This window comes from Lytechinus variegatus, chromosome 17 (genome assembly GCF_018143015.1).
Source record: "Lytechinus variegatus isolate NC3 chromosome 17, Lvar_3.0, whole genome shotgun sequence".
In the NCBI taxonomy this organism is placed as follows: domain Eukaryota; kingdom Metazoa; phylum Echinodermata; class Echinoidea; order Temnopleuroida; family Toxopneustidae; genus Lytechinus; species Lytechinus variegatus.
Window position 1 is genome coordinate 25,918,588 of NC_054756.1, and position 27,910 is coordinate 25,946,497.

The 27,910-nt window shown below is 37.2% G+C and overlaps 1 protein-coding gene across 1 annotated transcript; it reads right to left on the minus strand.

Moving 5' to 3' along the window:
- Positions 1-3,190: 3,190 nt before the first annotated feature.
- On the minus strand, positions 3,191-25,069 carry LOC121430791 (transcription elongation factor A protein 1-like). The gene is made up of 9 exons (XM_041628191.1): positions 25,001-25,069; positions 17,640-17,714; positions 16,557-16,671; positions 14,603-14,818; positions 12,731-12,796; positions 8,408-8,562; positions 6,947-7,093; positions 5,797-5,868; positions 3,191-4,420 (listed from the first exon to the last, which is right to left on the minus strand). The coding sequence occupies exons 1-9, from the start codon at positions 25,067-25,069 to the stop codon at positions 4,412-4,414; spliced, it is 924 nt and encodes a 307-aa protein (XP_041484125.1). The 3' UTR covers positions 3,191-4,411.
- Between the last annotated feature and the right edge of the window lie 2,841 nt (positions 25,070-27,910).

The window sequence follows — 27,910 nt, forward strand, 5'->3', positions numbered from 1 at the left end:
CCAGAAAAAATTGTGTTCGAAAATAATTATTTAGTGCTTCAAAAATTGAAATATAAAGTGATTGGAAACACCATCTTAATTTCATCCCATACACTTATGTGTACTATTTAGGCGTCTATAAGACACCTATTTACAAAATCTGGGTTTGCCTTGTAGTTTTAGCTTTTCATTCTCAATAATGGTTGTTTTCAGGGTTTATTAGTTCTAATACATGCACTTGTCAACATGTTTCATCTTGGTTTGAGAATTTTTTAAATTGGCTGATCACAAAGTTAAACAATACCTTTAAGCAAGAAATTCATTGACAATGTGCTCTTTTAACCCAGGTGAATTAGACAAGTACCCAGCATGATTCACTCCTAAATTGCACTATGAAGTGCTGGAAAAAGGAAGTTTGGACTACAGCTATTTTTTCAACCTTGTTACAAAAATGTTCACGTTTCCTCTGAATAGGAAATTACATGGCATGCCTGGGCATGTGCCATCGCATCGGGTTATCATGTTGGGTCGGGCAAATGCGTAATCCGACCATGTGAGAAAAGGGTCCCCTGAATTCGCGGAACGTCGGGTCCAGTTTACCCGACCATTTGAGATTTGGCTATAATTTTCACAAATCGTTAGGTAAATTGGTCTCGATCTTTCAGGAATATAGGGGGCTCTTCTCTCGAATAATCAGGTAAACTGAACCCGGCGTTTCTGGAATTTAGGGGGACCCATTTCTCGAATGGTTGGGTTTTGCGATTGGCCGACCTGTCGCAATAACCCAATGTAATGGCACAAGCCCATGCCATGAGAGTGGCACTGCTTGTATATAAATGCTACATCGTAAATTATGTTGAATACAAATACATTTCAACTGTTGAAAATGCTGGTCTCATATATCTTTTTGTTAGATAGGTTTAATTTTGATGGTTTGCATTTAGTCTAGGGGCACAGACCTTTGTTGTTTGCAATTTGCATGCTGCATTGTGCAGAGTCTGAAGTAGTGAGACTACATGTACATGTAGATTCACTACATACTGTTGATAATAACATCATATTTTACCCAGGGAAGCCACTTCAGTTCTGAAAACTGTTCTACCAGCAGGCCCTGCTTAACATGATAATGTACATGTATTAACCCGGCCTCTACCAAAGCACAGACAGAGAGTTTGGAGTAAAGTCTTTCACTCGGACAAGGTATAAATAATCGGTTATAATTAATTTGAGACAGTGCTTGTAGACAGGTTTTCATTCATTATACATACAGATAAAAGTTCAGATTGAGAAAATAACACAAAACAAAAACTAAGCAATCACTTCAAATATTATGCTTCTATTAACTGACAAAGAGGAAACAGAATCTTATCTACAGAAAGATGAATAAGAAATGAAATAACATTAAACGTGGATGGAATATATTTTGATTTATATACACTTTTCAAAAATGTTCAATGGAGTCATGTAAGACCATGAACACAAAAATCGACTGAGCACTGATGATGACGTTTGTGGGCGTGTCGTGGTACAGTGGTTCTGACTCTCGCCTTTCAAACATAGGGTCATGGGTTCAAATCCTAGCCATGGTGTGTTTTCCTTCAGCAAGAAATTTATCCACACTGTGCTGCACTTGACCTACGGACTCGTGGTTAAGACAGACATAACTTGGTCTCAAAATGTATATGAATGCACTTAGACCAATCTACAATGTACACCATCCCTATTATGGAATCCTCATACTAACCACAGCTTAGGGGAAGGATTATAAATGTCAACACTAACCAACCCATCCAGAGCACCAAAGTGTTGTGTCACAATCAAAACCATTTTATCACATTTTATTTCACCTCTCAAGGACAATGAAGTTTGGTAGAAAGCGGTTCAACAGGGCTTGAGATATGACCACATGAATATTTCATTAGGCCCCATGAAGTCAGTAATAGGCCTGATTCTTAACATTGAAGACCAGGAGAGGGTTTCATCACCATTTCTGTCCGACAAGTTGTCAGATATGACAACTTTTCTTGATTTTGATAGACCGAGTATCCCTGTTACTATGGTAACTGTCAGATAAAACGTCCGACAATTCCTTTCACGAAGCATTCCCAAGGGGAGGGGGGGCGTTTCATAAAGCTGTTCCTAAGTTAAGAGTGACTTTAATAAATTTTAATTCATTTATTGGTGATCCTTTCTTGTTGGTAAATGATGTTCACTAACAAATGTTCATTAGTCACTATTTAAGGCATAAGAAAGGTTCAATAGTCATTCTTAAAGTCACTCTTCACTTCCGAACAGCTTTACGAAACACCCACCTGGCCTTAAATGGATGGTCCAGGCTGAAAACATTTATATCTACATGAATAGAGTAAAATTTACAGAGCACAATGCTGGAAATTTCAGTTGGTGTATTTCTCAGATTTCCTGAAAACACATGGGCCAAGTTCTATCATTTTGATCTACACTACTCAATGTCTAGTACCCTGTAAGTCTAACTTTCATTTAGTCTTACGTCCAGACGGTCCAATGTCCACTTTGTATACTTTTATCACTTTGTCACATGAAAATCTGGGTTGGAGAGGACCAATAACAAACAAACTAAACAACAGAATGTCATCGGGATCAAACTTGACTAATGGACACCAAGCAATCAGCAGAAGAGCCATAGAGAAGCCATCAAAGAACACTGATAAAGAGAGAAAACTTAAATAACAGACCTTGCCTCTAACATTTTCTTCAGAGAAACTGGGTGGTATTCTGACAATTAAACCTAGGTTAAACCACTTTTATGGAATGCTGTACCTCATAGTATTTCTTCCATATTCATGGGAATTATTATGACGTATCAATATATAATTCATTAGAATTCATAACATTTGTGTATTTTCCTTTTCTTCCCACTTCATGACCCAATTAATTTATTGACAAATTTTTGCAGCAGTATATGAATGATGTCTGATTGGTGAATGCGTTGACAGGTGGCATTCCATACGAGTGGTCTAATTAACCCAGGTTTAACTTAATCATGGCTATCAAAATATCACCCAATGTGTTTGTTGTTCCACACACCTGAAGCCTGTTGCATAAAACTTTTTACCTGAGAAACCTCTGGTAAAAACTGAAAACTAAGGTTAGTCTGATTTCCGCCATTGACTTTAGCACAGGGCAAAAACTCTGGTAAAACAACCTGAGTTTTCTCAGGTAAAAAAGTTTAATGCAACGGGCCCCAGAGGACTCGAATAGAGCAAATTGAGCCGATTTTAATCATCAATCCAGTCACACCACCATGTCCTCCACATGCAGGGTATGTCAATTGCAACATAGGGGTTACTGGCAAGATTGCTTGGTGGAGACTTTCTCCAATGAGTAAGACAAGATAGATACTACCACCAATCGGCCTGTCAGGTACGATGTGCTCCTGAAGTATTCTACTTGAAGTTCCAGAGAATAACAGTAGCATCATGACTTCAATACTATCAGAACTATTGCTAGGAAGTGCTGCAGGTTGGAATACCTGTATTATGTCTGATATTTTCCAGGATTGATAATTGTGTTACAATTGTTACCACCATCGGTCGTGCAAGGTACAATATGCTCTTGAGTGTAGCATCACGGCTGTCACTGCCATCGGAACCATTGCAATGAAGTGTGATATTCTTATTGAAGTCCTATTGGAGATCACAAGATACTGTAGGTTTTACCACCATCAGACAAGTATGATGTGCTCTTGAGGTAGTCTGCTTGAAGTCTTCAAGGAATGACAGTAGTAGCATCATGACTGTCACTACCATCTGAACTATTGACAGGAAGTGTGGTGTCTTGGCATTTATTCTTCTGCAGTCCTACAGGATTTAGGAACACAAGATAGATATTACCACCTCCAGTCCTGTCAGGTATAATGTGCCTCTTGTGCATTCTGCTTGAAATCCTCAAAAATTACAGTAGCATCATGACCGTCACTACCAACAGCACTAATGCCACGGAGTGCTGCCACTTGGAAACCATGTATTTTATCGGATATCTTCCAGGATGAATGCAACGGTCAGTATCTTGTCGGTACAGGATGTGCCTCAAGTTTAATTCGGCTGAAATCATCTAGGATCAACAACGTGGAGCACCAATACTGTCATCGATATCAATTACCTAACCACGGAGAATGTGCCTTTAGAAAACCTTATCTAAAGTACTCCAGGATAGGATTGTAAGTTGTATCATCACTTTCAGTATGTCTTCAGGTGGGATGAGTCTTTGACACATCTCCTTAAAGTTCTCCAAGAGTCCCGATGGTTGACTGGTGACAATGGCCATGACTCCACAGAGATGCGACTCTTTCTATCATGCCGTGGTTTCAGGTACGGGGCTATGTACAAAAGGTTGACATCGGGTGAGAGCAACTTGTATACAACATTATGTACAACAGAGAAATTGGCCGTCATCAGCAGAACTGCAATTAAAAAACAGAGACAAAATGGAATTGTATGAGTCTGGTTGCATACATATAGGTCTTGGAATGGTATATGGAATGAGGAAATAAGTTGTGTTTATAGAAAATGAGACAAGAAATATCAATGCTGTGTGCTATCGTGTATGAAAAGGACGACCTAAATCATAGGTAACCATTTCATGAGATTTTTCCAATTCCCATATAGGCTGCTTTACAAAATTTTCAAGGGGGTGGGAGGATTCGCAAATATGTAAGAATCACTCTGATTGGTTCATAATCAGTGTGCATGCAACGATGATCTTGATTGGTCATTGGCATTTATTGATCGATTTCAAATCTTTATATTACGGAGACCTGGGGAGTGTCTCACAATAGGTTAAGTGTGACTTGTAGGGTGTTGCAAGAAACTTGCGATAAATTGCAAGTATATTTTTGGTCCCCAAATCAATCACATGTCTTGGATTTAATTGCAAATTAGTGATTGATTGCTAATTTGCTCCTTGAAACAAGAAGTTCAATCTGATTTGCTACAGCTTACGTTGCTCTATCAGTTGTTAAATTGCAACAAAATATTTGCAATTGATTGCAAATATTTTCTTGCAACACCCCCTTAAGAGTCACACGCCAATGCACAGATGTTCTATAACACATAATCTGATTGATTGATATGCGGCAGTGTGTCCCATGCACATGATTTTTAGACTTGCGATCAAACGCAACTCTAAAAATCATGCGCAACTTGATTTTCAACCAATCAACAGCGCGTATTTTGGACTTGCGATTGATTTTTTGACTTGCGTTTAAACGCAACTCTTTCTGCAACGGACCCAAAATCAATGTACTGATGCATTATAATCGGTTTGTGACTTGAATCTAAGCGCGACCCTAAGTCTGACTTAAATCTTCGTGAAACACTCCCCAGGTCTAAATTTATGTTATTGCAGCGCGCGACACTGGCACCGGTCGGATGGTCCAAGAGCGGTAAAAATTGCTGTCTGGCCTGTAACTTTTCAGAAAAAGCCAGATTTACCGGTCCGACATTAGATAATATCTGATACAAAATATATTTTCTTCTCTTTTGTAAATTATAAAAATGGTTCTGGCATCTCAAAAAATGGCTTTCATGAATTATTTTGTGAGTGTGTACTTTTATTTTTTTTTTGGGGGGGGGAGGGGGTGGGTAACAATAAGAAATAAAAGACAGCAAATAAACTGTTTTATATTTTTCTATATTTTTGGGACAGGTAAATTTTAGGTTTGGTCCAATAAAAAAATGGAAAAACTGGGTATGTACTGGTCCGACATGATCAGGTCGGACCAGTAGAAAAAGAGGGTTAGTGTGGAGCCCTGGTTATTGGGTCAACTTAAATCATTACCTTCCATCTATGTCCACATTCATTACAGAATACAAAGGTTGTCATAGGTTCATCAGCACTCCTTGTCTGCATCTGTGCATAAAATATTTTTGGTAATAAAAGGTTAAACCAATGTTAGTGTTTATTATTGCATCATTCTTTATTCTTTTTAAGGGATTGACATAAATTACGTAATAATCTACCAGACATATTTGGATACTTTAATATTTGAAGCCGTAAAATGTAAATTCTCTGTGCGCAAAAAAGATTAATTCATACTGTTACCTTCATGCGCTATAAGGGAAAATGATGACGAAAGAAGACATGAAAGAAGCAAGTGATGGAGGAGGGTAGGAGAGTTGGATTGAGGGAGGATGGAAAGAGGGGAACCAAAGAAGACATGGAAGAAGCAAGTGGTGGAGGAGAGTAGGAGGGTTGGATTGAAAGAGGGTGGTCAGAGGGGAAGGGGTGAAGGAAGAAGATGTCGAGGAAGCAAGTGGTGGAGGAGAGTAGGAGTGTTTGGTTGAGGGTGGAGGTTGGTCAGAGGGGAAGGGGTGACTGAAGAAGATATGGAAAAAGCAAGGGTGGAGGAGAGTAGGAGGGTTGGATTGAAAGAGGATGGTCAGAGAGGAAAGGGGTGAACGAAGAAGACGTGGAAGAAGCAAGTGGTGAGGGTTGGATTGAAAGAGGATGGTCAGAGAGGAAAGGGGTGAACGAAGAAGACATGGAAGGAGCAAGAGGTGGATTGAAGGTTTCACTAAATAGCATAAAATGGAAGAGGGACAGGATGGGGGGGGGGCTCAATATATCTGAGTGCTTGGTTAATCCAGCCACCACTGAAAATAAAGCCTTAACAGGATTTAACACCTAGTGGGCGTTTCATAAAACTGTTCATAGAGTTCCACATGACTTTACACACGACTGGAACATGTTCTTAGGTGCCAAGTCAACTACACAGGGATCATTGAGCACAAGAAAGAGTCAACAGTCGTGTGTAAAGACATTCAAACATCATGAACGGCTTTATGAAACGCCTGCCAGGATTACTGTTTCTTAACATCAATGGCAAGTTCCAAGCTTCTGTTACTGAAAAAGAGCAAACTGAGTGGTCCAGAGACATTTTTACTTATCAGTAATAAGAAGTTCTTGTAAAAATATGGTCATGGTTTACCTGGTTGTAGGTACAGTTTTTCTTTTGGCATTTTCCGCATTTGAGTAGGTTGGATCGGGTGCCTTCGGTCTGGGCAAGCTGATGCTCGTTGATAGCTTCTTTCGTGAAATTCTGTCTCATCTGTTTCATCGCCTGGCTTGCCATCTCCTGTAAATAAATATAGTTTGAGAGAGATCTATGAATAAATCATGAAAATGTGACAGCACATTAGTGGCGTGTCATGAATAAGTGGATAAGTCCACGTCAGCACAAAGGATGATCCTTTTTGGGGGGTGGGGGGACATCTATTGTTGAACCCCCCCAAAAAAGGAAAAAACAAACAAAGATTTAATAATCCTCTGCACTGACACGCATGGAGTAGCCCTCTGACTTTGGCATAATTTGCTTCAGCAAGAAATTGATCCACATTATGATACACTCAACCCAACCCTCAAGAATGATATATACAGACGTTTATCAAGAAAAAAGGAAAGCAATGGAGAGGAGAGAGAAAAGAAAAGAGAAAAAGAAAAAAAAGAAAAGAGGTTAAACAAAAGAAGGAAATGGAAATTAAAGATGTGGACCAAAAAGAAACAGAGTGAAAGAAAGGAAGGAAAGAGAATAAAAAAGAAAAAAAGAAACAAAAGAGAAAAGATAAAAAAAGAGAGTAAAGAGTTAATGGAAAACAAAATACATCATAAAAGGAAGATATGAGAAAGTAAACGGAAGTATGAAAACTATAATGTTTATAATAATAATAATGCAGTTCTTATGTAGTGCATTTCAGACCTGAAAAGTCTCTCAATGCACTTTACAAAAGTAAAATTATACAACATAAGGTCCAAGAATAACACTAAAAAACATTAACATTAATCAGTCACATATGGCACAAGTATAGGGAATGGTCTAATTGAATGCTTCATTAAAGATAAATGTTTTAAGTTGGGATTTGAAAAGTCCAGGATTATACTGTGATACAAAGAGTACTGGGGAGGGAATTCCAAAGGGTTGGGGCACTGTAGGAGAAGGACCTTTGGCATGTGTCTTAGTTCTTAGTCTAGGTACTTGAAGGAGTTGTTGAGTTGATGATCTAAGTGCAGAGAGGACACTAAATAATAACTCTACCTCAGCTGCCATGGAAGCAATCTTCTCCGGAGCAATGGATCCGTTGAGGACCATCCTACGAAGCTCTGGGTTCTTACTGTCCTGGAGGTTCGACACCCTACTCCTCACTCTGTTCTTATACCGATTGTCGGTGTTACAGAATTCAGTGTAGATACGTACACAGGAGTCAAGGTGCTTAACATAAGTGTAAACTTACATGATGGCATACTAGCTAACCCCAAATCTCCGGTATTTTGATTCTTGTCATTCCTGGGGCCGGGGGTGGGGGCTTTGGTAGCCATCATAACAGGAAGATATTAAAGGGACTTATGAAAATTAGAATGCACATGCAGAGAGGACACTAAGTGATAACTCTACCTCTGCTGCCATGGAAGCAATCTTCTCCGGAGCAATGGATCCGTTGAGGACCATCCTACGAAGCTCTGGGTTCTTACTGTCCTGGAGGTTCGACACCCTACTCCTCACTCTGTTCTTATACCGATTGTCGGTGTTACAGAATTCAGTGTAGATACGTACACGGTAGTCAAGGTGCTTAACACAAAGTATTTAAACTTACATGATGGCATACTAGCTAACCCCAAATCTCCCGGGTATTTTGATACTTGTCATTCCTGGAGCCGGGGGTGGGGGGTGGGGGGGTGGCCATTATGGCCCCCCTTGAGATCTCGGCCACTAAATCGTGCGATCACAACAAAAATTTGCATGATGGTAGAGAATGACAATCTACACAGCTGCATTGGTAAATTTCACTGAATTCATATTTTTATTTTATATGAATTAATCATGCTAATTTATTCATGAAATCATACTTCTTGCTCCGATTCACTAAATAAAGCTCATAGAATGCTACTTTTTGGTGAAAATATTCTTTATAGCATTCCTAACGATTGTGAATGAAAACAATTCTGGTACCAAGACCGATTTTTTTATGTATTTTATTGTTTTTTTAATTTCTTATGTATTTCTATGTTTTTTTACTTTTTGTTTTTGATTGTTTTTTCAATGGAAATTTTTCCAGACTTAACCCTAAATCTCCCGGAGTATTTTGATTCTTGTCATTCCCGGGGGGGGGGGGGGGGGCCATTATGGCCCCCCCTTAAGACCTCGGCCGCCGTTCGCGCGAGCGACGCAAAAATTTGCACGCTGGTAGTGTGCGATGTAATCTACAAGGCTGTATGGTAAAATTTTCCAAAATAATGAGATTTTATTTTATATGAATTAATTATGCTAATTTCAGTAAATGAATCAGAATCTCCAACAAGGCCAGTTTCCTGTGGAATTCCACAAGGTAGTATTCTTGGCCCCTTGTTATTTATACTTTATGTTAATGATATGAAAAATTCATCTCATGTTCTCTCATTTATTCTCTTTGCTGATGATTCCAATATTTTCTATACACACCGTGATCCACATGTACTTGTGAGCACTATGAATACAGAATTTAAAAAAGTGACAAACTGGATTAAAGCCAACAAATTGTCACTGAATCTGCAAAAAACTAATTATATGCTTTTTAGTCATTCATTGAAACATCTACTGCATCAAATACTTTTAGATAATACTGAAATCAAAGAAGTGCAAAAAACAAAATTTTTAGGTCTTACTATTGATAACAAGCTTACGTGGAATGCTCATATCAACAATACTTGCAAAACTGTGTCAAGAAATATTGGAGTCATCAATAAGCTTAAATACGTTCTACCAGCACAGGTGCTATCCATGTTGTATTGTGCATTAATTCTACCATATCTTAATTATGGAATTCTGGCATGGGGTAATGCCTCTCAAACGAGACTAAATAAAGTCTTGCTACTTCAGAAAAAAGTACTGAGAATAATATGCAATATGTCCTTTAGAGCTCATACGGATGAATTGTTTCGTCAGAAACGTATCCTTAAAATCAATGACCTGTACCGCTTGCAACTATTCCAATTCATGTATCAGCTAGATAGAAATAGTGTACCTAATGTCCTACAAAAGAAATTTATGAGAAACAATACTTTACATTCATATAATACGAGACAATCAAATGACTATCACTTACCTAAAAGTAAAACAGTATTTTCTAGCAAAACTGTATTTTTCACAGGACCAAAACTCTGGAATTCTCTGGACAGAGAAATGAAAGAGGCAGCTAATCTTATACGATTTAAATTACTCATCAAAAAATTTCTCCTGAATTCTTATTGATTCAATCTAATATTTGTGAACTTCATACTTATCCACGGTAGTATTGATTATTTTTTAAAGTCAATATTTAATTTTGTATATAGTGTAAATACATTTGTGTTACAGTGTTTATATCTATATAATTTTATAAAATTTTGCTGATTATTTTACTCTATTTGTATCATATTACCCTTGTATAAAGTTTTGATAGGGGGTCTACATTTTACAAGCTCTGCTTTTTAGTAGGCCCCTCCACTTTTTTAATTTCATTGCTACGTTTCAATCCTGCATATGTTATGCATTTTTTTTCATTGTAAACATGATTACGAAATGTACTTTGATGATTGTGGAATATGAATATATCAAAAAAAAAAAAAAATTTATGCATAAATCATACTTTTTGGTCTAATTCACTAAATAAAGCTCCTAGAAAGCTAATTTTTGGTAAAAATTTTCTTTGTAGCATTCTTAACAATCGTAATTCAAAAAAACTTTGGTTTGGAAATAAATTTCTGATGTATTTTATTGTTTTATGAATTTCTTATGTATTTCTTTGTTTTTTTACTTTTTGTTTTTTATTGTTTTTTCAATGGAAATTGTTCCAGACATAATTCTGATCATAAACAAGGCAAAATTAATTAAGTTTAATCAGTAAAAGTAGAAATAATGATACATTTATGAATTTTGGCTAAATACGCAATTTGCATTGGATTTGTACATGAAATCACGTTTATGAGCAATTTTGGGTCTGACATGCACTTGCATAATGTTGGGTAATGTCGTAACCGCGTACCCGGGCGTCACAACTTTGGTCTCAAAATTTGCGCGAGACTTGAATGTAAAAAGTCAGTGAGCTGCGAGGTGAAAAAATTTCGCGCAGCAGATATATCACGAAAATTGTTGAGGGGGGGCCATTATGGCCCCCCCCCGGGAGAATTAGGGTTAATTCTGATCATAAATAAGGCAAAATAAATTAAGTTTAATCAGTAGAAGTAAAAATAATGATACATTTATGAATTTTGGCTAATTTGCATTGAATTTGTACATGAAATCACGTTTATGAGCAATTTGGGGTCTGACATGCACTTACATAATGTTGTGTAATGTCGTAACCGCGTACCCGGGCGTCACAAATTTGGTCTCAAAATTTGCACGAGACTTGAAAGAAAAAAATTCAGTGAACGGCGAGGTCAAAAAAATTTGCGCAGCGGATATATCGCGAAAATTGTTGAATTAGGGTTAAAGGACAAGTCCACCCCAACAAAAAGTTCATTTGAACAAAAAGAGAAAAATCCAACAAGCATAACACTGAAAATTTCATCAAATTCGGATGTAAAATAAGAAAGTAATTACATTTTTAAGCTTCGCGTAATTTCACAAAATAGTTATATGCACAGAGCTGCCAACCTGTAAAGGAACATTTCAGTATTTTTGAAGCTGAAAATCAGTATTTCGGTGAGGAAATCAGTATTTTCAAAAAATACCACAGGACCACACATACAACTGAAACTTTAGAAATCAGTATTTTGCATGAAACCATCAGTATTCTTTTCACTTTTCAGTACTAAATACGGAAAATCAGTACTACTTGGCAGCTCTGTATGCACATCCAGGTCGGCATGCAAATTAGGGAAGTGATGACATCACTATGTCTTTTGTAATTTTTATGTGAAATATGAAGTATTCTTATTTTCTCCTCATTGTCCTGTGGAACAAAGTTGTATTTCTCCCTGAATATGTGGAATAACCAATGTTTAACATTTTATGGTTCAGCTAAGTTGGTCCTTACTGTCAATTTTGTAAAAATTGAAATATTGTATAATTCAAACAATAAAAAACAAAAAAAAAATAGCGAGTGAGGGACATCATCGATTCTCTTTTGCATTTGACTAAATTGGGCATAAAACTATTTTGTGAAACACAAGCGAAACTTGAAAATGTCATAACTTTCTTATTTTACATCCCATTTTGATGAAATTTACAATATTACGCTTGTCTGATTTTTCTCTTGTTGATTAAAATCAACATTTTTCTGAGGTGGACTAGTACTTTAAGTTGGGAGAGGGATGAAACAATAGTTCATCCCCCAAAACTAGGTTTGCTGCTTGAATTTATACCAGTGTGCTTGAGTAATCATGAAATCTAAGCTGGAAACAATAACACTGAAGATCGCCAACACAGATAGGTACACGTGGGACTGTGTATAATTATTGTTTGGAAAAAAAATCTGACATTTTTATGAAATTTGAAGCAAATTTTGGTGATTTCTCAGCAATGACACAATTCCTTCAAAATCCTCTATCACAGTTTTTTTTTAATTCAAACAAACAGACACTTGGGTGCTCATTATTGGAATCTGTACAAACTCATTTTAAAAACATCACCACAGATGGCATTTATCATTAACTTGACATTACATGCAATGGGTGATTTCAAGTATGATTTAGGTGTTGGTGTCAGTGTTGAGGCCTGAGCGAGAAGGAAGCGCACACGTTTTTAATAAAAGGATATAATCCTCAATGATGCCGGCTAGTTCTTCTGGATCTTGTAAATCCTCTTCTCCTTCTATATCGGGTACTGGAAAACAAACCAGAAAAAAAAACATAACGGTGAATAATGGTAAGATCATCTATCTTTTTAACAAAATGGATGATTTCAAGCCTTCAACAAGTTTTGATAAATCCTCCCAAAAGTGTTGTTTTTACTAATCCAGTTTCTGGTAAATGATTTATATTCTAGGGCTGTTATGATGTTGATGATATGAAATAAAAACAAGTATTAGTAGATGAATGAAGTTCGCAATTTGATTAAAGACTTATTTTTACCAGGACCCCAAGTAAACATTTACCTTTTTGAAGAAAAAAAATATATTTTCAGGATCAAGGCAAAATTCTGGCATTAACAATGACAATAAATGAGTCTCATTTTTTCCTAAGTTTATCCTTTAATTATATAGAAAATTAATATTATTGCAAAGTTTATGAAATTATGTTTATGCTTCACCCCGAAAGTTAACTCATTATTACCTGGGGCCGATTGCACGAAAGGGTCTTTGCAAGAACCGTCTTTCGTGACGCCCATTTATTATGATGCGCCATGTGAAACGCATTTCAAATAAATTACCTGCAAACATTTTTTATTAATCCGTTATAGTAAACAAAATCTTTGTGTATAAAATGATGTGATATATCATGAAATTGTATACAATTTGATTAAAATGCTCGCTAACAAATTCTATTTGTTTATCATACATTTCAGAGAAATATCCCGCATATGGCGCATCATAAAAGATGGGCGACACGAAAGACGGTCCTTGGAAAGACCCTTTCGTGCAATCGACCCCTGGGTCCTACATGTATAACCCAAAGGTGAGTGTATTAATTGCATGCTTGATTTTCATGATTAATTATGCATCGTAGTCCATGAAAATCAATCGCAAGAACACGTTCTTCAATGATTGCTATGCTTTGTGATAAGGAAGTATGGTCAATATATGCAATGAGGAATCGTAACAAATTATAACACCTAGTAACAGAGAATTAATCAATCATCACTGCAGTTTATGCATATAACCTCCTAGGCACCAATTGAAGTCGCATTGCTAGCGCTGACCAGTTGCCCTTCTCCGAGTGCAGAAACGAAATCCTGTATTTTGATTGGCCTCAAAGCACTGGTTACTGACTGTTACCATGGTAACCGCCAGGGAATTTGAAACAGTCAATACTGATGATGTCCATAAAACAGAGTAAGGGCCATATAACTCAAAGAATGAAGACTGATCAGGGCTGAGTTTTATGATTACTTGCATCCATCATACTACATACAATGATTTATTGCTTGTTGAATTTTTTAATGACACCATCAACACATGTCATAATTTGAGTATAAAACAATTGTAAAAAGTTTTAAACAACTAAAATGAATTTGTGGAAATCAAATGCATGTTCAATCCCTAAGCTCTGTGAAAAGGGGACTTATAGGGTGTTGCAAGAAATTCAAGTTCAATTTCAAATCAAGCGCAAGTCCTGTAATTAATTACCACAATAGTGATAATGAATATTGTAAGTCATTTGATGACGACTCATACCACAACGCCTTAAATGCTACTATCTCAGTATTTTTTATGTATTTCGAAGTTATGTTACGTTGTGTTCCCATGTAATTGTGAAAAATCCTGTATTTTGGCCTTTTGGCCCAAAGTGTTTTTGTTTTGATAAACCTACTCTACTCTACTATATTCAAAATTTGTAGTTGATTTGCATTTAATTGCTACATAACTTTCTTGCAGCTCCCAAACACACTTGATTTGGGGGGACTTCACGTTCAATATGCAATTGTTTGTAAGTTTCTTGCAACGCCCCATTAGTGTTATCTTTCACTTACTCGATACTTTCAGAGCATTTGAGATCATCTGCTTGCAACGTTCCCTGATGCCATCGAGATTGGTTGAGGAGAAGGAATGGGAAGATGCCGAAGATGATGATGACTGCCTGCTTATCGTCTTCGAGCTGTCGCCATTTCCTCGACCCTGATCTGATGAATTCCCTGAGTCGCCATTTGACGCTTTCTCTTTCGCCTTGGCAGCGGGTGTGCCCCCACCTAGACATGGCCCCAAACCGGAGAAATCCATAATATGATAACGATAATAATACATGTAGGTCCAAATGATGTTAGTAAATATTGAACAGTTCCACGTACTGGCTTTAACAAAATAAAAAATAGCATTAATCGTTAATGGACTGTGGCCAATAACACTTTACCTTATCCAAATATATACCTGCATACTAACTAAACTGTGCTTTAACATGTGGTATTACATTTATTACCCGGCCGTAGCAGAACCCCTGTATAAACACTATAAAAGCATCTGAGGAAGAAATCCTACCACAAAAAAGTGACAGATACCTATTCCTCTTACCTGGGCCAAGCATTGCACAAAGTGGATAAATTTCTTTCTTGGGTAATTCAAACTTTGTCAAGGAAGGAATTCTTTTCCAACCATAGAACGTGTATCAGTTATTCATAAATTCATGCAAACTTGCAAACAGCATTGTAAATTTTGCCCAAATACCCTGCCCTTCCCTCTGTAATACAATTTTTTTTTCTTCAAACCTTGCTGAGGTACTGCAGGATTTCTTTTCCAACCATAGGGCATGTATCAGTCGATCATAATCTCATGATTACTTACAAACAGAATTATGAACCCTGCCCACCCCCCCCCCCCTTGTCATCCAAAAAATAATCAGCAAACATTGCTGAGGTAGGAATTCTTTTCCAACCATAGAACATGTATCCGATTGATTTGTTCAGAAAGTTACATGTAGATCTAACTTTATGAACCCCGCCCCACCCATTCCTTCATTGTACAAACAATACTCTACAAACCTTGTTGAGGTAGGAGTTTCATTTCCAACAATAGAACATGTATCTGATTGAGTTGTTCAGAAAGTCGCTTACTAACTTTATGAACCCCGCCCCGCCCATTCCCCCTTCACACAAACAATACTCTAAAAACACTGTTGAGGTAGAAATTCTTTTCCAACCATAGAACATGTATCTGATTGATGGTCCAGTGTTTAGAGCAATGGACTCATAATCACAAGGTTGTGAGTTCGAATTCCAACTCTGCCATTGTCTCCACTTTGATAAAAAGGCCCAAGAGTGATATCTGTAGTCTATAACGTCAGCCACTATGACTGATTAACCTAGACGTAAAATATTTCATAGGTAATTGGTTATATACCAGCTTGGCATTTACCAGCAAAATGCTGTCCTGCCGAGTTCCTACGGGAGTTACCACAAACAGAAACAGTTGTTCTGTAGAAAACTACATGTAACTAACTTTATGAACCCAACCCCAAACCATCCATTCCCCCATCCTACAAACAATACTGTACAAAGCTAGAAGTAGGAATTCTTTTCCAACAATAGAACATGTATCCGATTGAGTTGTTCAGAAAACCACATGTAACTATTAAACTTTATGGCCCATATTCTGATAGCAGGTTTAAAGTTGTGGTTTAAGTATGAATAGCCAATTGTTACATACATACTAACGGTAGAGATATCATACATGTATTTCAGCTCATTTGGCCCCCAAATCATTCATAATTGTCTGGGAAGTATGAATAGATTATTGTCTTCACCATCGATGACTCAGGAAAGAGCACAGCAAACATAAGAAACGTTTAACTAAATAAAAAATCCTGATACTTTTGGCTTCCCATACTCAAACAACAACTTTAAACCTGAGTGTAAGTTAAACCTGACTTCAGAATACGGGCCTATGACCCGTCCTGCCCTGCCCACTCCCTCATACCGAAAATATTGTACACACCTGGCTGAGGTAGGAGTTTTTTCCAGCCTTTGATGAGAACCTTAGCAAGGTTAATGACCTCTTCCTGGTCACTTTGCTTCCTCAGGTTGTTGACTGCCATCCCGATCCGGGTTTTCTGCAGAGGCAAAGGGGGAGCGAGTTTCAGAAGCAATTACCGTCAGAGCTGCCAACTTTTAATTATTTTTTTTTAGATTCCCATTTACTTTGGTTTATTGCAAAAAAACTTCCTTGTTAAATCAGTCGGGAGGTGGTGGTAAACAAGGCTGTTGGCAGGGTTGGGCTTAATTACAAGGTAATTGATAAATTATATAATTAATTACATTTTTTGAGTAATTGTAATTATATTTCAAAATTTGAAAGGGAAAGTAATTGTAATTGTAACTGACTTCAATCACTGCCAATTACATTCAATTACTTTAGAATGGAGTTTATGGAGCGTTGTGGCCCAGTGGATTAGTCTTCGGACTTTGAAACAGAGGGTCGTGGGTTCGAATCCCAGCCATGGCGTAATTTCCTTCAGCAAGAAATTTATCCACATTGTGCTGCACTCGACCCAGGTGAGGTAAATGGGTACCGGCAGGAAGTAATTCCTCAAAAAGCTGTGTGCACCGAGAAGGTAGCCTAGCTTAGCCGGGTAATAATAGCAGGGCCCGCTGGGAGAACAGTTTTCGGAACTGAAGTGGCTACCCTGGGTAAATATACCTTTATTATTATTATTATTATTAGAATAAACTTATTTATGATTTAATTTCATGACCTTTATCATGTCAACTGCTTCACCATCAAAGAGTGTAATAAGCAGAATCCTTGCTGTTTTACATAAAGCTTCATCTTGTCAGTTTCTCTATAACTTTTTAAAAGAATTATGTTGAAATAGGTGGTGCTTGTACATAACGAATACAAAATGATTTCATTTATGACTTTTATAGAAAGTAATTGAAATTGTAATTGACACGAGTAATTGTAATTGAAAAAAGTAATTTAATTGAAAAGTAACTGTAATTGAACATTTCTTCAATTCCTGGCTGCTGGTTTGTATTTTCTTTGATGTTTTTATTATAAAAAAAAACTATGTAGACGTACCTGAAGAACCTCCAGAGTGATGGTGTTGTTCAATGATCTGAGTTCTTTCAGTAACTGCAACGGATCCTCGGACTCCTGAACAAAATAAATAAAAACAAAACACATCAGTCTACACGGTCAAGGGCCTGTTGCTCAAAGAGTCACGATCAAATACAACTCCAAAGATTAAATGCAACTTGGCTTTCAAACAATGATATGTACATGTCTTTGGGATTTTAAACACAACTCTTTCTACACCGGGTCCAAGGAGAGAGAATGAAGCCAGCCAAGGAACGCTTGAGCGAGTCCAACCTTGATAATGTTCAGATTTGTTTAGGTGAAAAATTGAAAGATATAAGCAGGAGTGGGCTATAAATGGGTGATTTTTTTGTTTTACTGTGGCAACAGTTTTTTTGTGTTCCTTTTACCTTATCTCAACATGAAATGACAATATTTTTTGTCTTGGGTCCACGAAAAAAGTGTGAAATGTGAATAGACACCAAAACCAGAGAAATTGACCACTAAATAAAGAAGTTGTGGCCAAAACTGCGATTTTCTTGGGGGGGGTTGGGCGGCCATTTTGGATTTTTTTTTTTCTCGGACCCAAGACAAAAAATATTGTCATTTCATGTTGAGATACATTACAATGAATAAAAAAAAAACTGTTGTCATATTGAAATGACAAAATAAGTATTTTTGACCCATGCATAGCCCATTCCTAATATCAGACAAGGAATGTCATTATAGCGTTTATTACGAAATTATTTCATGCGTTAGGTCCCTGGGTTGAGGGATTCGCCTCCTACATGTATCAGTGTGGGTTGATTGACAATCAACTTTTTCATTTGACATATTGCGCATAAGTTTACCTAGAGTTTTTTTTCTCCTTTGGTACACTGTATGTAGTCTGTACTGTACATGTAGTAAATAAAGAGGCTTTAATAAGAGGAAATTATAATTCGTACACAAATTTTTAGCATTACTCCTATGTGTTTAAGATCGCGTGCTCGATCTGTAATGAAAATCATAAGTCAGAAAAAATTGGAACCAGTGGGATTCAAACCTGCCATCTACCGCTTTCTGGGCAGCGACTTAACCACCAGGCTATTCTGGTTCACGTTTAAATCACAATGAACTGGAATTCTAATACCCTCCTCTTCTTTCTCACTCATTAATATGCAAATGCAGTCCACCATGGACAATAGATATTAAATAAAGAGGCTGTAATATGAGGAAATTATAATTTGTACACAAATTTTTAGCATTACTCCTATGTGTTTAAGATCGCGTGCTCGATCTGTAATGAAAATCATAAGTCAGAAAAAATTGGAACCAGTGGGATTCAAACCTGCCATCTACCGCTTTCTGGGCAGCGACTTAACCACCAGGCTATTCTGGTTCACGTTTAAATCACAATGAACTGGAATTCTAATACCCTCCTCTTCTTTCTCACTCATTAATATGCAAATGCAGTCCACCATGGACAATAGATATTAAATAAAGAGGCTGTAATATGAGGAAATTATAATTTGTACACAAATTTCTGCATTACTCCTATGTGTTTAAGATCACATGCTCGATCTGTAATGAAAATTGTAAGTCAGACAAAATTGGAACCAGTGGGATTTGAACCTGCCATCTACTGCTTTCCGGGCAGAAACTTAACCACCAGGCTATTCTGGTTCACGGCCAAATCACAATGTACAAATTAGTCCCTACTTTGTATGGAAGGTTTTCTTCTACCCTGACCCAGTCCTATTTAAGTCTTCAGTATTTCTAGTCAGATCCATTCCTATACTAATGAGGTCAAAACATAACAGTATTGACCTCATAAACTGTAATAGAGCATTTGTGCATATGTGCTGCTTTGGTACCCATGTTAACACACAAATGCACTCAATAATGGCGTCAAGGTTTGTCGCAGGGTCAACTGTCTACTGACTTTATTTTTTTTTCTTTTAGTTATGAACTTTTCTTAGTGAAATCAGTCCTTTTTATTGCAGTTTAGTAATCATAAACTATATCTAAGGTAAAAATTTTGATTAAATATCTGTGGATTGTCAATGGTGCTTGAAGGTCTGACTGTTCTGGCAGCTTTTCTCAACCTTATCAAGGTCCCAATGCCCCATAGAGTGGTCAGGTCCAAGGTCTATTGTCCTTTTCAAGTTCTTTTTTTATACACTCATGACTCGTTACAAGCTGTGCATTCGCAGCTAAGAGTTGGCATCAGTCACCTCCAGTATATTGTGACTCATTTGTCTTAATATGGATAATGTTTCATATGAAAGATTGAAAATCACAAGATTCAATGATAGAAAAAGGCAAAGCCAATGGCAATGCAATAACATTGTCATCAACAATAGCCAGGGATTTTGCCTATACAGTCCGACCTTTCTTATCCAGGCACGTTGGGACCAGTACCAAACCGGATAGAGGATTTATCCGGATCTGGTAGACCGAATATTAAATACACGCAGCTGCGCCTCCCCAATGGTAGCAACAGGTAATCTACTGTAGTGGGTGTACAGACAGTCTTCACTGCAGTGTCAGTGCAAATTATAGGCGTTTTTTTTTTGCGGAAATTAAATCGATTGGATGCGAAAATTCTTGGATAATTTACCTGCTGAAATAATTTAGGAATGATACAACGGACATACCTCGAAAGAAAGAGAATGACTCGATGAAAGTAAGTTTAAAAATTTGATCATCGCGCCGGGCATCGCAGCTTCGCAAAGTCAGCCATTGTTAGGCTGTTTTAGCTGAAAAAATGATAGTTGGCGCAGTGAATATCGAGTCCTAGCGCTAGCTGGCGAGACATGTTGTTTTCGCCCTGCAAAAGAAAAAAATGAATGTGATGAAATGTTTGCGCTGTCCTCGATCTACTGGGAAAGTATCCTGTCTATATACATTCTTTCTGTGATATGGGTAAAGATATTTTCATAAAAAGATAATGTGGTTGTAGACTAAACTTGAAAATGTATGTGATCAAAGTCAATTGCATAGGAATTTTTCATTTTAGACAATGCTCCACACTAACTGTTTTGCTTAGTGGCCTGATCGCTTCACCAAAATTATCAGTTTCATATTTTTGGTGGCCCGCAAAGCAAATTTGGTGGCCCTAAAACAATAGAGAACATTAGAATTTATCAAAATATTGGTAGCCCGACCGGGCCACCAAGTGAGAGCTTTTACAGAAATTTGGTGGCCCGACTCTCAATTTAGGTTGCCCCGGGCCACTGCTAATGTCGAGCCCTGTTTTAGATTCAAAATCTAATTTCCCCTCATACTAGATTTAAGAAAAAAACAAAAATCGCGGCAAGTGTGCGTCCGGATAATAGAGAGATCCTGATAAGGGGAGGGCGGATAAGAGAGGTTGGATTGTATGATGTCACAGGATGGGATGAAAATAAAACCTTAACCCCCCCCCCTTTTTCCTATAATTAATCCAGCCCTGAAATGTGTAAATGGCTGATAATCTAATTCTTTTTAGTTTGGTGAATTTATATTTCTTCAAAAAATAATCATTTGGGGAATAATCATTTTAAACAAACAAGTGGTATGCCTCTGGCCGTCTCACCTGCATCACGCGATTCAACATAGCAGCAGTGCTGACTATTGACCTTTGACCTTGGTCAGGTGACATGAAACTCTAATAGGATGTTCAGTAATACTTGATTAACCTTGTGGCCACTTTCATGAACTAGGTCCATACACTTTCTAAGTTATGATGTCATTTCAAAAACTTAACCTTAGGTTAAGATTTGATGTTGACGCCGCCGCCGTCGGAAAAGCGGCGCCTATACATGTAGTCTCACTCTGCTATGCAGGTGAGACAAAAAGGATTTACATTTACAAGACGGGATTCCACTCACCACTGCACTGCACTGTTAAGGCCTACTCTGTCAGCTTTAATTGAGCTGATTTTAGCAGACAATCGCAATCACAATGTTGTCAGAAACATTAAAATTTAAAGGGAAAAACTTTTTAAAACTATATTAAAAACATTGATTTTTTAAATGAAGAGGCAGTTGAGTGATCTAGAAAATCAATTAACATCATCTATTATTTAAAAATAATTCTGTCTGTTCATTCGGAAAAAGAAATAGATTAGATAAAAAGTTTTTCCTCTTAAATTTTAATATTTTTGACGACACCATAGTTGATTGCATATGCGACAGTCTGAAATCAGTTCAATTACAGGTGATGGAGTAAACAGTGCAGTGCAGTGGTGAGTGGATCCCGCATTCTAAATGCTCTTTTTTTAATCTTTCCAAAAATACATAGTTTAAAAAAAAACAAGATTCACTAAGTCCAAACTAAACGTTAAAGCAAATTAGACTTTCACTTCAGCCATTTACACATTTTAGGGCTGGATTCATGATAGGAATTTGGGCCGGGAGTAGAAACTACATGTAGTGGTCATGTCGCTAAAAAATTAATCCCGACATTGACAGTGTTGACGTGGAAAAGGTACCGTAAATAATTTTGGCCTAACAATCATTCGTGGCACATAACAGCAACACTCACTTAATCAAATGTATTCACCTTGACACGAGTGATATCCCCACACTAGATCTACATGTAGATCTATACAGGCTCAGTTCGGGAAAAAGCTCAGGGGAATTCACTTCCAAAATTGCAGATTTAATCCACATTTATACTAAGGAAACAAGTTTTCGTATTACGATCCGGTCTCGAAAGCACTGCGCAATCACAATCGGAGCCAATTCGAGAATCACCATTTGCAACATTGATCATGGGAGGCATATGTCATGTCTAGACTCATTTCTTGTCCCCTCAAGAGACAAGCACCTCTTCAGTAATGTTAAAAAAATGAGAGATGATCCAACTAACGCCTCAGATCACCTGCTAGTCTTGAAAACTCGGTCTCATGATGCAGCATTCAGCACCAGTCCTGCTCCTCAATCTGAAACCAAGATTACTTTGAAAAGACTCAGGGTAATACCGGTAAGTGGCAGTGTCAGTCAAGACTCCATCGGGACATCCTACACAATTCCCATGGAAAGAGATGCAGCCAAGTTCTTTTGTAGCATCCGTGACTTGAATGATGTCCATCTTCAAGATCCTGAAAACCCGCTCCTTCCTCTTGCTGAATCCATGATGTCATATTCAACGGAATTACCACACTCCTTTCCATCTGGGGAAAGGCAAACCTGAGTGGAATGCTGCTGTCAGCACAGCTTACGATATCACAAAGGAGGCTAGAAAGTCTTGGCTACTATCTTGCCAAGATGATAAAGACCATACCAGGAATGATCATATGGCCGCCATACATGTAAATCATTAGAAGCCTCCAGCAATCTAGAGCTCAACTGAGAAATGACCTCATCTCTGAAATCGAGTCAGAAATTTTGGTTCAGAAACAGGCCAGACTGGTGTGAGCCAACTTTCTCATGATGGTCATAAGTATGAAGGTGAAGACATGCTTCTTGGATGGCAGCTATATTTCTCATCCTTGTCATCAGGTCTACTAAATAAATCAGAATGCATCTACTTCTTTTCAGTACCATTGCTTTTTTTTTTAAATTAGTACTTTTCATATAGGATTATATTCACCTTTTCATGTTTCTCACAATAAATATTTTGTTTTATTTCGTCTATTAGGTTTTTACTAAATAAATCAAACTTGCACCTAACAGTCAGGCCTTATCCCGCTTCAGTGTCTATTGCTTTATTTTGTCAATTCCTAATTCACAAAATAAATCAGAATTGCATCTACTTCTTTTTCAGTCCCTATTGCTTTATTTCGTTAACTACATGTAGTACTTTTAATAGTAAATAAATTAGGATTGTCTCTTTCATGTTTCTGACTATTAAAATTTTGCTTTATTTCGTCTAGTACGTTTTTACTAAATAAATCAAAATTGCATTTGGCTTATCCCTCTTCAGTCTCCATTGCTTTATTTTGTCGACTCACATTTTACTAAATAAATCAGAATTGTATCCACTTCTTTTCAGCCCTTATGCCTTTATTTTGTCGTCTACTATACTTTTTATGCTAAATAAATCTCTTTTCATATGTTTCTCACAATTATACTTTATATTTTGTCTATCAAATTTTTACTAAATAAATCAAATTGCATCTCCCTCTTTTTAACAGCCTATTTTTTCGTCGGGTAAAAAGATCAATATCTGTATAATTACTTCTAGTGATTCCAATTCCCCTAGATCCGAAGTAACCCATTGATCATGTATCCCTCCTCTCCAAAATCACTGTCACTTTGACAGTTTCTCATTTTCAATACGAATTATTAGAAACAATAAAATTGCATTAAAACTCTATAAACTACTCCCCATGATGCAAATCCCCCCTCCAAATAAAACGGCAATTAACTAGTTAATATTCATCTACCCCTCATTTAAAAATGTAACTGTCTAATTACTCCTCGTGATCAATCCCCCCTCCCCGTAAAACGGCAATTAACCTGTTCATATTCATCTTGGATAACTAGGAGTACTATTACTCGTGACCAAAGTCCCCTCTCCCAAAAATACAAAATGGCAATTAACCCGTTGATATTCATCTACATATACCCCTCATTTCCCTCCTCTTCAAAACCACTCTGCCACCTTCAGTTTCCTAGAGATGATAAATGGATATTTCCAATAATAAGAATCATTAAAACAAATGAAAATCTCATTAAAACACCTTTTGACTGTCTAATTTTTGTACCCCTCATGACTGGTGATCAGAGTCCCATTCCCCTGTTGAGTCTGCCAATTTCCCAAGTTTTAAGAGGGGACTTGGCCTGGATAATGAATAGACATAGCATATCACTCGTTATCTTGAGTCACCTCCTTTAAAAGATTGGCAGTCTCAGCGCGGGAACAGGACTCAGATTACGAGTAATTGCACAGTTAAATAGCGTTTTCAGTGTGATTAATTTTGCTTTATTATTTTATTTTTAGGCCTAGGCCTACTATTTTATCATTCTTTCAACTTAAAAGAATATACAGCCACAGCCCACCAAGAGAGAAAAGATAAAGACTATTTTTTTCGTTTGAAAAATTGTCCGAGTCAGTTGTTATTGTCATCGCATCACGACAATACTAAATAACCTAGATTTCTTTTGATTTTTGAAAATCTTCCATTCATTCGGATTGCTGATATTGAGGTGTGTGTCAAGTTTGTCCCCAGGCCCAGTGTGAAGTTGGATGATGATAACTAAGGATAAGGCCAAGGCTTTTATTGAAATTCATTTCTAAAATAATAATCCTATTTCAAGAGCACAGATATCACGTCAACAGTTTCCTTTTGGCTTTAATCAGAATTTCCGTGTCAGAGTTTTTTTTTTCAACACGACACAGATGTGAGTACACGGGACAACGAGTAGAAAGGGGATAACTTCTTTACTACTTACCGAGCCTTTTGAGACAATTTTGTCGATTTGCTTCCCGATACGGATTACTTCTTTCTCACAGTTTGACATTCTGACACTTTTCTTTCAAGAGCTTAAATCAACAAAGAGTCAAAGAAGCTGTAACAAAAGTAAGAATTGAAAGTGATGGCGGGATTCGTCTTCAATCGACATGCATATCGAAATTCGTGTGCACTCGTACTCCGCGCGCGCCGCGCGCAATTTGCAGCAAGAATTTAAGAAAAAAACCACGGATCGCGCGCGCACTGAGCTATGATCATCATTTTGGATTTGAGTTATAACCTCGCTATACATAGGCCTAGGCCCTATATGTTTTTATCATTATTATCATTATTATCATAGGCGGATCCATTGGGGAAACATACAATATAAGAGGAAGAAGACGAGTGAATAAAATAAGATGAGAGGAAGACTTGGGATATTATTCAAAAATTATTTGGCATGCCTAATTCTTTCACGTAACAATATAAAATTTTCGCTCGCGCTTCGCGCTCGCATTGCCTATTTTAGGTGATTTAGGCCCTACATATCTTGCTCAATATGGAGCTTATAAATATCAAATTTTAAAGTCATAATACAAAGCGTAGATCAGCTCGGAAATCAAACTTTCATTATTTGTTTTGATTATTTTACAAATTACAAAAAGTATAGGCTTATTTGTAAAAATTTGTTTTACGGTCTGATAATATTAACTAATGTCTAAACTCAAAAAGGTAATGATAATGGAAAATGTCAGTGCTTTTTTAAGTGTGATCCATATCCACCTCACAATGACAAAGTGCTTGAAATACTGACCTTATAAATTGACACTTTTTTCAGATCGAAATATCATTTTAAGCTCGCGCTCGCTTTATTGATAATAAAGGCATTTAGAATGCCCAGATTCTAGGTCGAAATTTGAAACACATGCGCGCATGTTTATTCAGATACGCAGCTTCTTAATTCATCTCTATTTAAATCATAGGAGCCTATATATCCGTAGTTTCAGAAGATTTCAAACTACTCATCCTTTTCATGATTTAAAAAACATGAATAAAGTCCCATTTTGGGGTCAAAATTTCATTTTTTCAGTTCGCGCTTCGCGCTATATATCGCAGTAATTATTTAGTTGGATACATATATCCTTTAGGATCACAAACATAGTTGAAGAGAATGTTTAAATTTAGGACGAAAAAAAAAAATAGCTCACACATAGATAAGGCTATAATGAAATTATTATTTATGTTGATTTATAAGATTGAAAGCTTAGAAGTGACTATTATTAGGAGTACCCCTTCAAAGAAACAAACAAAAATAAATTTCGAACGGCCGATCAGGGAAAATGTGGCTGAAAAAAAAATTCCAGGCCCTCCCCCTTATTGGCGAAGGCTGCATCTGCCCCTGACCTTTACAGGTGTTTACGTATATACGCATTCTTGTTATTACATCAACTGGTCTGAGAGGTTTCTTCTGTTTTTTTTTTTTTTGGGGGGGGGGGGTTCAAGCATAATATCGGCAACGTTGAAAATAAGCCGATATAAGAAGTGTAAGAAAATAATGATCAACACAAGGGCGGAAATCTCTCCCCAAGCAAAGGTAGGGGCCGGGACCAAGGTCATTTCGACCAAAATAAATATGACAAGCCAAAAGAAAAAAAAGTTATCAACCAAAAGGTAAGGTTATCTCGTCAAAAATACAGGTTTTATTTCGATTTTCAATGATGTATTTTTTTCCATAAAAGACCAAAAATAGTAGGGGGACATTTGATATTATGCCCTCCCTACTATTTGGGTTAGGGGGACGCGTCCCCCGGCCTGCCCCCCTGGAATTTCCGCCCATGATCAACAGACCAATATTAATGACATGGACATAACGACTGATGCTTTTTAAGTATAAAGTAAAATTGTTACTTTTATTTTTGTCTTCGATCACATCGGAAAAGCAACTCGATTCGATAATGATCCCAGTCATTTGATTCTGAATTAATTGCCTGCATATAGCGTGTATAATTATGTACGATCTCCACTCCCTGAGGAGCAGTGACTTAATGATACATTTTTGTGGGACCGAGCATGGTGTATGGGGCAAAATCTCTATTAAAAAAATAATATGAAAGCCAAGTTTGTGATACATGTTTATAACACATTTAGAATACTACATAATCAGTCCCCCTTTCTGTATTTTTTCTTGGTCGTTGAACTTTTTTGAGGGAGAGGGACATGCCCCCCCCCCCCCGAAGCCCATCTATACGCCAGTGCTGTGGTGTATCCCTGCAATTGGAAGCCAAGACACTGAGCCCCCATCCCTAATACTCATTTGGATGCAATCAAACATAGTCAAATTGACTAGACCAGCTAGTAGTCAGCTGGGAGCAACTGATATGGCAATCACTGATATTCACATTTCTGACATATATTCTAGTCAGAATTAACTCTGTTCTAGTAAAATATGTCTAGAAAATAGTCAAATATGACTAGAATAACAGTTGCACCCAGCTGACCCTATTAACTAGTCATTTTTTACTGATTTGTTTTTAGAGTGAATAAGAGTTTGGTCATTTCCAGATCGAGGACCCTACAGCAGGAAACAAGTTTTTGAGCTTTCGTTGGTTATCTTGCTCAAGCCTACTGATTTCATTGCTTATGAAAAAGGAAATATATCAGCCATATTCTTACTCGACTTGTCTTCCGCTTTCGATACCGTCAATCATACTGTTCTACTTAATACACTCAGTTCATTTGGTGTTAGGGGTCAGGCATATGAATGGTTTCAGTCATATCTTTCCTGTCACTCGCAGATTGTCTGTATTAATGACTGCAAATCTAGTATGCCTCTCTCTCACAGTGTACCGCAGGGTTCTGTGGGCGGACCCACTTTGTTTTCGATTTACTTGATTAGTTTGGGACATATCTT

Coding starts and splice junctions, on each gene's coding strand:
- LOC121430791 (XM_041628191.1), bottom strand. CDS start 25,069: ATGTCAAACTGTGAGAAAGAAGTAATCCGTATCGGGAAGCAAATCGAC. Junction 17,715..25,000: donor AAATTGTCTCAAAAGGCTCG/GTAAGTAGTAAA, acceptor TATTTTGTTCAG/GAGTCCGAGGATCCGTTGCA. Junction 14,819..16,556: donor AAAACTCCTACCTCAGCCAG/GTGTGTACAATA, acceptor GGCCATGTCTAG/GTGGGGGCACACCCGCTGCC.